The sequence below is a fragment of the Pseudophryne corroboree genome, chromosome 4 (assembly GCF_028390025.1).
Source record: "Pseudophryne corroboree isolate aPseCor3 chromosome 4, aPseCor3.hap2, whole genome shotgun sequence".
NCBI lineage: Eukaryota > Metazoa > Chordata > Amphibia > Anura > Myobatrachidae > Pseudophryne > Pseudophryne corroboree.
Genome location: NC_086447.1, coordinates 278,397,345 through 278,409,484, shown reverse-complemented (window position 1 = coordinate 278,409,484; position 12,140 = coordinate 278,397,345). Strand labels below are relative to the sequence as shown.

General features: G+C 47.1%; 1 protein-coding gene across 3 annotated transcripts in view; it reads left to right on the top strand.

The window, feature by feature from the left end:
• TRIM59 (tripartite motif containing 59) overlaps window positions 1-11,229 on the top strand; it is a 43,905-nt gene extending 32,676 nt beyond the window's left edge. For all 3 annotated transcript variants that reach the window (XM_063916167.1, XM_063916165.1, XM_063916166.1), the window contains exon 2: window positions 9,960-11,229. In XM_063916167.1, coding sequence (XP_063772237.1) covers window positions 9,963-11,198 — 1,236 coding nt within the window. In that variant the 5' untranslated portion in view covers window positions 9,960-9,962 and the 3' untranslated portion in view covers window positions 11,199-11,229. The remainder of the gene's footprint in view (window positions 1-9,959) is intronic.
• Window positions 11,230-12,140: the final 911 nt, after the last annotated feature.

Sequence of the window (12,140 nt, the reverse complement as noted above, 5' to 3'; positions counted from 1 at the left end):
CTGATTGTGTGGCCTCGAATCCATTGTGTGGGGAAGAATGAGGGTGCTGTATGGCCTGACATCTGATACTGGCTGTATCTACCCAACAGCAAACACACAGGTTATCTGAGCAGTCACATGGGGGAAACATTATTTTACAAACTTTAACACAATAACCAATACATTCATATATAAACATCGAAAACATAACTGTACCCTTGTAACAATAACATCATACAATATAATACAATATTGCCTAGTATATAGCCAAATACAGATCAACAATTAGTGTAGTCCATGGGTAGGACCAGGGCTAGGAAAGTAACCATGTGTCTTTTACCACTGTGCGGCACGACGTGCCGGCTGTGTCATCACGTGTTGTCACACTCCGCATCAGGCTTTCCTCAGGTTTGCGATACAGGATTCTCATTACCAATTTCAGACGTTGCCGTTTGGGCTTTCCACGGCTCCGAGGTTTTTCACCAAGGTCATGGCGGAAATGATGGTTCTTCTTCGCAAACAAGGGGTTTCAATTATCCCGTACTTGGACGATCTCCTGATAAAGGCGAAGTCCAAGGAACGATTGCTGACAAGTGTAGAGTTGTCTCTATCGATTCTGCGACAACACGGATGGGTCCTCAATTTGCCGAAATCCCAGTTGTTCCTTCCAGAAGAAAAGGCTCTGGAATTGCAGACGATGGTCAGAGAACTTCTGAAGCCGACGAGTGTGTCGATCCATCATTGTACTCTGGTTCTGGGGAAGATGGTTGCGGCGTACGAAGCCATTCCATACGGCAGATTTCACGCCCGCGTGTTTCAGTGGGACTTGTTGAGCAAATGGTCCGGGTCTCACCTACACATTCACCGGAAGATAAGTCTATCTCCCAGAGCCAGAATTTCTCTCCTGTGGTGGCTACAAGCTCATCACCTCCTGGGGGGACGCCGATTCGGTATCCAGGATTGGGTACTTCTGACAACAGATGCAAGTCTCCGGGGCTGGGGCGCAGTCACCCAAGGAAGAAATTTCCAGGGAAAATGGTCGCTCCAGGAAGCCTGTCTCCACATAAATGTTCTAGAGTTAAGAGCCATTTACAACGGCCTGCTCCAAGCAAGAAGTCTTCTTCAGGGTCGACCGGTCCTGGTACAGTCAGACAACATCACAGCGGTGGCCCATATAAACCGGCAAGGCGGAACGAGGAGCAGAGCAGCAATGGCGGAGGCCACAAAGATACTTCGCTGGGCGGAACAACACGTCAGCGCACTGTCAGCGGTTTTCCTACCGGGGGTGGACAACTGGGAAGCGGATTTCCTCAGCAGACACGACCTCCATCCGGGAGAGTGGGCTCTGCACCAAGAGGTATTTGCAGAAGTGACAAGACGCTGGGGAATTCTGTTGATAGACATGATGGCGTCTCGGCTCAACAAGAAGCTCCCGAGGTATTGTTCCAGGTCAAGGGACCCACAAGCCACGGCGGTGGACGCCCTGGTGTCTCCGTGGGTCTTCCAGTCGGTGTATGTGTTCCCTCCTCTTCCTCTCATTCCAAAGGTGCTGGGGATCATTCGTCGAGCAAGGGTTCAGGGCCTGGTACCCGGATCTTCAGGACTTACTGGTGGAAGATCCTTGGCCGCTTCCTCTAAGAGAGGATCTGTTACAGGGTCCATGCGTGTTTCCGGACTTACCGCGGCTGCGTTTGACGGCATGGAGGTTGAGCGCCAGATCTTAGCTCGTAAGGGTATTCCCAGGGAGGTCATTCCAACTCTCATTAAGGCTAGGAAAGAGGTTACGGCGAAACACTATCACCGTATCTGGAGGAAATATGTTTCCTGGTGTGAGGTTAAAAAGGCTCCTGCGGAGGATTTTCACTTGGGTCGTTTTCTCCACTTTTTACAGGCGGGTGTAGATGCAGGCCTGAAATTGGGTTCCATCAAAGTGCAAATTTCGGCTTTGTCTATTTTCTTTCAAAAAGAGTTAGCTGCCCTCCCAGAGGTTCAGACTTTTGTAAAGGGTGTAATGCATATCAATCCACCGTTTGTACCGCCTGTAGCGTCTTACGGTTCCTCATGTCTTCCTGGTTTGAACCTTTGCGGACGGTTGAATTAAAAATTCTCACTTGGAAGGTAGTTATGCTTTTGGCGCTGGCATCTGCCAGGCGAGTATCGGAATTGGCAGCTTTATCTCATAAGAGTCCGTACTTGAGTTTTCATGCGGATAGGGCGGAATTGAGGACTCGTCAACAATTTCTACCGAAGGTGGGTTCGTCATTTCACATTAACCAACCTATTGTGGTTCCGGTAGCTACGGAAGAAGTGGCGATTCCAAAATCTCTGGATGTTGTAAGAGCGTTAAAAGTTTAAGTTTCTAGGACAGCTGTTACTAGGAAAACTGAAGCGTTGTTTGTTTTGTATGCGGCCAACAAGGTTGGTCATCCCGCGTCAAAACAGACTATTGCACGCTGGATTTGTAGTACGATCCAGCAAGCTCATTCTTCGGTGGGGTTGCCGGTGCCGAAGTCGGTTAAAGCCCATTCTACCAGGAAGGTGGGCTCATCTTGGGCGGCTGCCCGAGGTGTTTCGGCACTACAGCTTTGCCGAGCAGCTACTTGGTCGGGTTCGAACACTTTTTTGCTAAATTCTATAAGTTCGATACCCTGGCCGATGAGGACCTGGCGTTTGCTCAGTCGGTGCTGCAGAGTCGTCCGCACTCTCCCGCCCATTCTGGAGCTTTGGTATAATCCCCATGGTCCTTTTGGAGTCCCCAGCATCCTCTAGGACGTAAGAGAAAATAGGATTTTGGTACTCACCGTTAAATCCTTTTCTCCTAGTCCGTAGAGGATGCTGGGCGCCCGTCCCAGTGCGGACTATTGCTTGCATTATATATTTTCTTACTGGTTAAGTTAGTTTATACACGACTTGTGTATTGGTTTGTTGCAGCTGGTTGCTGGAGTTTTATGCATACTGTTATCTAGTTTGGCGTTATTCCGGTTGTACGGTATGTTTATGGTGTGGGCTGGTAATTTGGTAGCCCTTAGTTAAGACAAAAATCTTTCCTTGTAATGTCCGTCTCTCCTGGGCACAGTTCCTATAACTGAGGTCTGGAGGAGGGGCATAGAGGGAGGAGCCAGTTCACACCCAGTATTAAGTCTTTTTAGTGTGCCCAAGCTCCTGCGGATCCCGTCTATACCCCATGGTCCTTTTGGAGTCCCCAGCATCCTCTACGGACTAGGAGAAAAGGATTTAACGGTGAGTACCAAAATCCTATTTTCACTATCTCACTCAAAAAAGTCTGTATTTCGGAATATTCCGTATTTCGGAATATTTGGATATGGGATACTCAACTTGTTTAAGGATATTGTGACCATTTGTGGATTATACAACGTTTTCGAAGCTAATTACCTTTTATGAATAATTAGAATAAATATTTGCAAACGTGTCTGCATCGTATAGTACTCTCAACTTCTGAAAACTTCAGGTGAGTGCACTTGGCACACAATTATTACATACAGGTTGAGTATCCCATATCCAAATATTCCAAAATACGGAATTTTTTGAGTGATAGTGAAACCTTTGCTTTCTGATGGCTCAATACACAAAGTTATTAAAAATTTTGTATTAAATGACCTTCAGGCTGTGTGTATATGAAACACAAATGAAATGTGTGAATGTATACGCACTTTGTTTAATGCACAAAGTTATTAAAAATATAGGCTAAAATGACCTTCAGGCTGTGTGTATAAGATGTAAATGAAACACAAATGCATTCTGTTCTTAGACTTGGGTCCCATCGCCGTATGCAATTATTCCAAAATACGGAAAAATCCGATATCTAAAATACTTCTGGTCCCAAGCATTTTGGATAAGGGATACTCCACCTGTATATATTTATAATAATAACAACCAATCTGATTTCTTAAATACAATTATATTTTTTATTTTTTTTAATAAGCAGGTCTAGTGCAGCTGTGGGTTTTTTTTTTTTTTTTTAAATAGTTATGTAAATCAAATTATTTTTATGTGGTGTTTTTTTTGTTTTTCTTTTTAAATATTATTTTTAAAGAAAGAGATATTTTATAACGTGGTTATAACAGGATTTTATTTTGAATACCATCTATTTATGAAACCTTTGGAAGAATCCTTTATTTTCAGTGCCCATATCTGCCACTGAAGTAACTATTTTTTGATAACTTAAATTTCTGCAGTGGGGTACACTGGTATTCCACAGGGAATAACATCGGAGTGTAGAGTTGAATCTTGATCCAGAGAAATCATAGAAACTCATAGGTAGATTTATGGTAGACTTACCATTGTTAGATCTCTTTCTGCAAGGTACACTGGATTCCACAGGGCATAACATCGGGGTGTAGAGTTGAATCTTGATCCGAGGCACCAACAGGCCAAAACTTTGACTGTTCCCAGGATGCACTGCACCGCCTCCTCTATATAACCCCTCCTCTGTGCATAGGAGCTCAGTTTTAAAGTTGGTGCCTGCAGTACAGGTCACTAACAGAGGGGGCTGCCTGAGGCAGCCCTGAAGACTTTGAAAAATGAAGAAAGCTTTTACTATGCTGACTGAGCCGCAGCACTTTTATGTCTGGGAGACATGCCGTGCTGCAGCTCCATCACCTCCCCTTTGCGGCGCTGTATACTCCCGCGGACTGGTTCCTGGGTACTTACAGTGGAGACGCATCAGTATTTTGGCACACCGCCGCTGCATCATCTCCAGGATCGCGTGGCTGCAGGACTTGGGGTGGAGGTAAGAGGGTCCCCCAGGGGGACCTGCCAGGTACAAATCCCGATTCGCCCATGTTTGACGGACTGTGCGGCCGTCTATACATCTCAGTGTATTATTTTTTTTGTGTATTTTCAGTCACCCCATACCGATTAATTTCTCTGTTTGTGTCCTGCTTTTATTGGCACATAAATCAGGGGATTGCGGTATTACTATTGTTTGGCTATATTGTACTCTGTGCAGCACGGCTACATTCCTCATAATGCCCGCCCAACAGGGCGGGAATTCCGTGGACGCTCCTGCATCAGGCAGTGCTGCTTCCACAGATTTATTGAGAGGGAAACCTGCTGCTGAGGGTGTGGGTACTGGGTCCCTTACATCTCCCACTCCACCTGTGGTCAACCAAGAGCCACCGTGGGCCACCTTTTCTTGTATGTTAAATACTTTGGTAACGCGTCTTACGCCCCCCGTGGGACTGCCTGTGCCATTGCAGCCACAAATTGTCCCTGTAGCTAACCTTCCTTGGGCGGACACACTATCTAACCAGATACAGGTTTTTATTAAATCCTTGGTTAAACAGAAGTCTACATCTCAGCCCTATGGGGCTAAGGGGTACTCTAAGCGTGTGATTTCCTCCTCTCAATCCACTCATGTTTCAGATACTACTTCTGATGAAGATGAGACCTATACTGATCCAACGGTTTCTGACTCAGCGGACTCTGTTGGGGAGCATGTACCTCAGGTTGATGTCCCTGAATTAGTGGAAGCTATCAAAATGGTTCTCCAGATGGATGATGAAGCTGATCCCACTACTGCATCAAAAAAGCCTGATAAATTCAAGCGTCAGAAGGTGGCAAAGGTAGTTTTTCCTCACTCTGCCCTTTTAATTGACATACGTCAAGAGGCTTGGGTCTCCCCAGGAAAGAAGTTTGCCCTATCTAAGAAGATGTTGGCTCGTTTTCCTATCCCTGCGAAGTTGACTAACAAGTGGGAAACTCCACCGCCGGTCGACTCTCATGATGCCCGGATTGTGGTTTCCTCTTCTCTGCCTGTCACCACTGTCACCTCCCTGAAGGAACCGAAAGATAAGCGTGTGGAGGGATGCCTGAAGTGTATTTATTCCCTAACTGGGGCAATTAGCAGGCACACTATTGCGGCCTCCTGGGCTGCAAAAGCTATTGATGCGTGGGTTCAGGTACTGGAGGAAGAGCTACCTCAGGATATTTCTGATTGCCAAACAGTGTCTGTCTCATATTACCACCGCCTCACATTATATTGAAGAGGCGTCCTCTGAGGCAGGTATTCTAGAGTCCACTACGTCTATTTTGGCTCGCTGGATTCTATGGTTGCGGTCCTGGAAGGTTGACCTAGATTCTAAGAAGACTCTGGAGGTGCTCCCTTTTAAGGGAGACATCCTTTTTGGTGAAGATCTTAATAAGATCGTGACTGACTTAGCCTCTGCTAAGACTGCATGCCTTCCTACTACTTCTTCTCCTTCTGCTTCGAATGCTAAAAGTTGTACTTTGCATTCCTTTCGGACCTCGGGTAAATCAAAGGGTCGGGAGTACTCGAGCAAGCCTCGTACTTCCAAGACCGGTAAGCCCAAATCTAAACAATCCTGGGCTGCCTATCAGCCTGTTTCCAAACCGTACAAGCCTGCAGCATGACTGGGTGGGCCTCCCCCTGGGGGACCCCAGGGTGGGAGGCCGACCCCTGCAGTTCACCCAGGTCTGGTTAAAGACCACTTCAGACGCGTGGGTGCAGGAAGTTGTCTCTCACGGGTATGCGGTCTCTTTTTCAAGAGCCGTCGCCCTCAACAGTTTGCGCAGCGGTCATCCCATCGGACCCGTTGAAGGCGCAAGCTCTACACTTGGTGGTCCAATCCATCCTGGAGACAGGAGTGGTGGTGCTGGTGCCTATCTCCCAAACAGGGAGGGGCTACTACATAACCCTGTTTCTAGAACCGAAACCCAATGGGCCTTTCCAGCCTGTTCTCAACCTCAAGTCACGGAACAAGTTTGTGATAGTTTCCAGGTTCCGTATGGAAACAGTGTGCTCCATTGTACTGGCCATGGATCCTGGGGACTACATGGTATCCCTGGATATACAGGATGCTTACCTGCATATACATATTGCCATTTTGCATCAGCAATATCTGCGGTTTGCTATTGACAACCTCCATTATCAATTCAGGGCTCTGCCGTTTGGACTGACTACGCCCCCTTGGATTTTCACCAAGGTCATGGTCGTGATGACAGCTCATTTCTGTCAACAGGGAATCGGGATTCTGCCGTATCTGGATGACCTGCTGATCCTGGCAAGCCCCCTAGATGTCCTCCTGAGTCATCTCCAGCTGACGGTGCAATTCCTCACAGCCCACGGATGGCTGATCAATTGGAAAAAGTCCTCCCTGGTCCTTGCGCGGCACATGGTGCACCTGGGGTCCCTGCTGGATACACACAGCCAGAGGCTGTTTCTGTCTCCAGAGAAGGTCCTGAGGCTTCAGGACAGGATCAGATACTTCCTCTCTCACCCAAAAGTGTCTATTCACTCGGCAATGCAAGTACTAGGCCTGATGGTGTCGACTTTCGACATGGTGGAGTATGCTCTATTCCATTCTCGCCCTCTCCAATGGTTAATCCTATCCAAGTGGGACGTTCTGCCTCAGCAGCTCAGGTCTAAATGATGGTCCTGACTCCAGAGGTCCGCTTATCCCTGTCCTGGTGGCTCCAGGATCAACAGTTGAGCAGGGGCCGTCCCTTCTAGATTCCCCACTGGGTCCTCCTGACGACGGATGCCAGTCTGCAGGGATGGGGCGCGGTGTTCGAGCAAACCACTCTCCAGGGTTGCTGGACCAAGGAGGAGTCTCTCCTCCCCATCAACATTCTGGAACTGCGGGAAGTGTTCAATGCCTTGACATTAGCCCTGCCTCTGTTAAGGAACAGGCCTGTTCAAGTACAGTCGGACAACACCACCGCAGTGGCATACATAAATCGTCAAGGCGGCACTCAAAGCCGAAAAGCAATGATGGAAGAGTCCAGAATTCTTCATTGGGCGGAACGCTATCTGCCAGCAATATCGGCAGTGTTCATTCCGGGTGTCCTCAACTGGGAAGCGAATTTCCTCAGTCGTCAGTACATACACGCCGTAGAGTGTAGCCTTCATCCGGAGGTGTTTCAACTCCTAGTGGACAAGTGGGGCCTACCAGACGTAGACCTGATGGCATTTCGACACAATCACAAAGTTCCGGTCTTCAGATCACGGACAAGCGATCCTCAAGCAGTGTTCATGGACGCACTGGCAATTCCATGGAAATTTTGACTGCCATACGTGTTACCTCCGGTGTCACTCCTGCCCAGGGTTCTGCGGAAGTTCAAGCAAAAAGGAGGAATGTTACTTCTAGTCGCTCCAGCGTGGCCCAGGCGGCATTGGTTATCAGTCCTGCAGGGTCTATCGATGGAATGTCTTCTACTACTTCCTCAACTCCCAGACCTCCTCATTCAGGGCCCTTGTGTCTACACAGACTTGGCCAGACTGGCTTTGACGGCGTGGATCTTGAAGCGTCACTCCTGAGGGCAAAAAGTTTCTCTGAGGCGGTCATCCAAACTGTTGAAGGCCTGTAAACCGGCTTCGGCTCGGATTTACTACAGGGTCTGGAACTCTTACTTCACCTGGTGTGCTGCGAAGAACTACGATGTTTACAAGCTCAGAACCCCATGACTTCTGGCTTTTCTGCAACAAGGCCTGGACTTAGGTCTTCATCTGGCCTCCCTCAGGGTTCATATTTCTGCCTTGTCTGTGTAATTTCAGAGGAAACTTGCGTCTATTCCTGACTTTCATACCTTCACTCAGGGAGTCTTGCGGATACAACCTCCTTATGTCCTTCTTGTGGCTCCATGGGATCTGTCTGTTGTCCTTAATACCCTGCAAGTGGACCTGAAATGGCTTACTATTAAGGTCCTGTTCCTGTTGGCTATTGCCTCTGCTAGAAGAGTGTCGGACTGAGGCGCTTTGTCCTGTCGTCTGCCCTTCCTGATATTTCATCGTGACCGGGCAGTTCTCCGTACTCGCCCTGGTTATCTGCCTAAGGTGGTGTCATCTTTCCACCTTAACCAAGAGATTGTGGTTCCGGCCTTTATCTCTCCTGGTTTGTGTTCCAAAGAAAGGTATTTGGATGTGGTACGGGCTCTCCGTATATATGTGGAGAGGACTGTCTCCTTTCAGAGGACTGATTCCCTCTTCATACTGTTTGGTTTTCACAAACGTGGCTGGCCTGCAAACAAGCAAACTTTGGCCAGATGGATTAGAATGGTGATGGCACAAGCTTATGCGCAGGCTGGTCTACCAGCTCCTGCTGCTATTAAGGCCCATTCTACTCGTTCTGTTCGACTTTCTTGGGCGGCTCGCCGTGGCGCGTCCTTAGAACAATTGTGCAAGGTGGCTACGTGGTCCTCTGTGAACACGTTCATCAGGTTCTATGCCTTTGATACGTCTGTCTCCCAGGATGCCTCCTTTGGACGCTGGGTTCTTGTGCCTGCTACAGTGCGTCCCCTCCCATGAGGAACTGCTTTAGGACATCCCCGATGTAATTCCCTGTGGAATACCAGTGTACCCCGCTGCAGAAAAGGAGATTTTATGGTAGACTTACTATTGTTAAATCTCTTTCTGCGAGGTACACTGGATTCCACAGGGCGCCCACCCTGATGCACTTCACTTCTTTTGGGTTTGTATGGCATTAGCAGCTGGTCCCTTCTCCTGTCGTGAGAACGTGGTTCTATGTGACTAACATCTACTGTCTCTTAACCAGTCCCATGCAGTAGCAGGTAAACAAAACTAAGCTCCTGTGCACGGTGGAGGGGTTATATAGAGGAGGCGGTGCAGTGCATCCTGGGAACAGTCAAATTTTTTAGCCTGTTGGTGCTTCGGATCAAGATCCAACTCTACACCCCGATGATATGCCCTGTGGAATCCAGTGTACCTTGCAGAAAGATTTAACAATGGTAAGTCTACCATAAATCTACCTATGAGTTTCTATGATTTCTCTGGACCTTTCTAGTAGTGGAGAAATATAATTATTCAGGCTTTTATATTTTAAAATAGCCACAAGATAAGCGTGTCTGAAACACATTTGGAGTAGAATTCCTAGGCACTGGGAACTGAAGTTAAGACACCTAAATAATATTAATATGGATTAGAAATATGAAAACATTACTTATGTTGGTTTTTCATTATACCGACTTCTGTTGTGTTGCAGGCAATGCATCACTTAGAAGAAGAGCTGACTTGCTCCGTCTGCTTCAGCATGTTTGATGACCCTAGAATACTGCAATGCTCACATACTTTTTGCAGAGACTGCCTTGAAAATGTAAACAGGTCGTCAACCAGTTATTCATGGAGACACTCAGTGGGGCAACTTAAATGTCCAGCCTGCAGGGGGATTACAGCATTTGCCACAGGAGTTAATTCTCTGCCAGTCAACTTTGCATTAAAAGCCATTGTGGAAAAATATAAATCTAGCAAGCACCTCCAGCACCGCTCCAGCATGAAAACCTGTATAGAGCACAGCAATCAGCTAAACATGTATTGTCTCAAAGATCGAACGCTAATTTGTGGTCAGTGTCTTACAGTGGGACAGCATCGAGGGCATCTGGTGGATGATCCAGAAAGTGCCTACACAAGGGAGCGAAATATGGCTTCTAAACTATTAGCCACCCTCAGTGATGGTAAATTCACCGGTGTATCCCCAGTAATTAGAGCACTCGAAGAGCAAATGGCTAATTGTAAGAATATCGTTCAGGAAGATAAAGAGGAAGTGGTGGTGTTTTTTGATAATTTAATTGAACTATTTGAGGAGAAGAAGCAACATTTTCTGTCCGCCCTTAATGATCTCAACCAGCAAGTAGTAGATTTATATGCTCCTCAAATAGAGGCAATGAAGCAGATCGAAGATGAAGAATTGGACCTTATATCGTTGAGCAGTTCTGCTCAGGAGGAAGAATCCCCACTCGCATACCTGGAGAATATCCATGACATACAGCAAAGAATGGAAGCCTTGAAAAAGCAGCCATTACTTCCTGTTCATCCTGTTGATATCTCCCCCAGGGTTGGGCAAATATTAAAGGATCAGGTATTGGAAACCAATACTGGCCAAATTCAGCTGTTACGTGTGCCGACATTTGGCATTCATTTTCATAAGAAAGATAGTACCAACAGCAAGATCACTCTAAATGCTCCGTTCACATCCGTTTTATTTACTGTACTTTTATGTATTACGCTGATAGTGCTGTTTGCATCCTCAAACATAGAAATATTACCTGATTTCACTACTCTGTATTGGATGCGCCTCTCTGAAATTATGGAGCCAGTTCTAATTTGGTTTGGGGTTTACAGGGATACAGTACAGACCTATTCCCAGAGGTTTGCAGACTTATATTGTTACTTTATATCCTATGTATCGTCTTTACTAGCTCATTCTGGTAACATAACAGTATAAAAATAAAGCACAAAAGAAAAGAAAACAATACTAAATATTGTGCTGTACGAGAATGCTAGTGTGTGTGTGTGTGTGTGTGTGTGTGTGTGTGTGTGTGTGTGTGTGTGTGTGTGTGATCACACACTGTAGCTAAAACTCTTCTACTTTGGGTATATACACCTGTAAGAAAGCTAGTGCTAGTGAAATGGTTTTGATACAGGACCGACACTGGCAACCCAACAATTACAATGCAGATGGAATGGTTAATTTACCCCTACTCTAACCCACCCGGGATGGTGGCTAGGGCTAAGATAGTGGGGGTGTAGCTGTGGCTAGGACCAAGTTACAGGGGGTGGCGGCTAGTACTAAGACTCGAGGGGAGTGGTGGCTACGGCTAACAACCCCCCCCCCTCTAGTACCTTCCCTCCAGACCCTAACCGTCGCCCTGTTACTTACCTTTGGCATGTCGGTGGTTGGCGCTGGGATTCTGAGTGGTGTTGGGATTAAGGCGTTGCTCACCGCATTCTGTATGAAACAACCACTTTGAGTACTGACAAACAAGAATAACAGAAATAAGACAGCGCTGACTGAGATGGATTGTCAATCAAATTACAATAATATTTCTCTAACGTCCTAAGTGGATGCTGGGGACTCCGTAAGGACCATGGGGAATAGCGGCTCCGCAGGAGACTGGGCACATCTAAAGAAAGCTTTAGGACTAACTGGTGTGCACTGGCTCCTCCCCCTATGACCCTCCTCCAAGCCTCAGTTAGATTTCTGTGCCCGACGAGAAGGGTGCACACTAGGGGCTCTCCTGAGCTTCTTGTGAAAGTTTTAGTTTAGGTTTGTTATTTTCAGTGAGACCTGCTGGCAACAGGCTCACTGCATCGAGGGACTAAGGGGAGAAGAAGCGAACTCGCCTGCGTGCAGAGTGGATTGGGCTTCTTGGCTACTGGACATTAG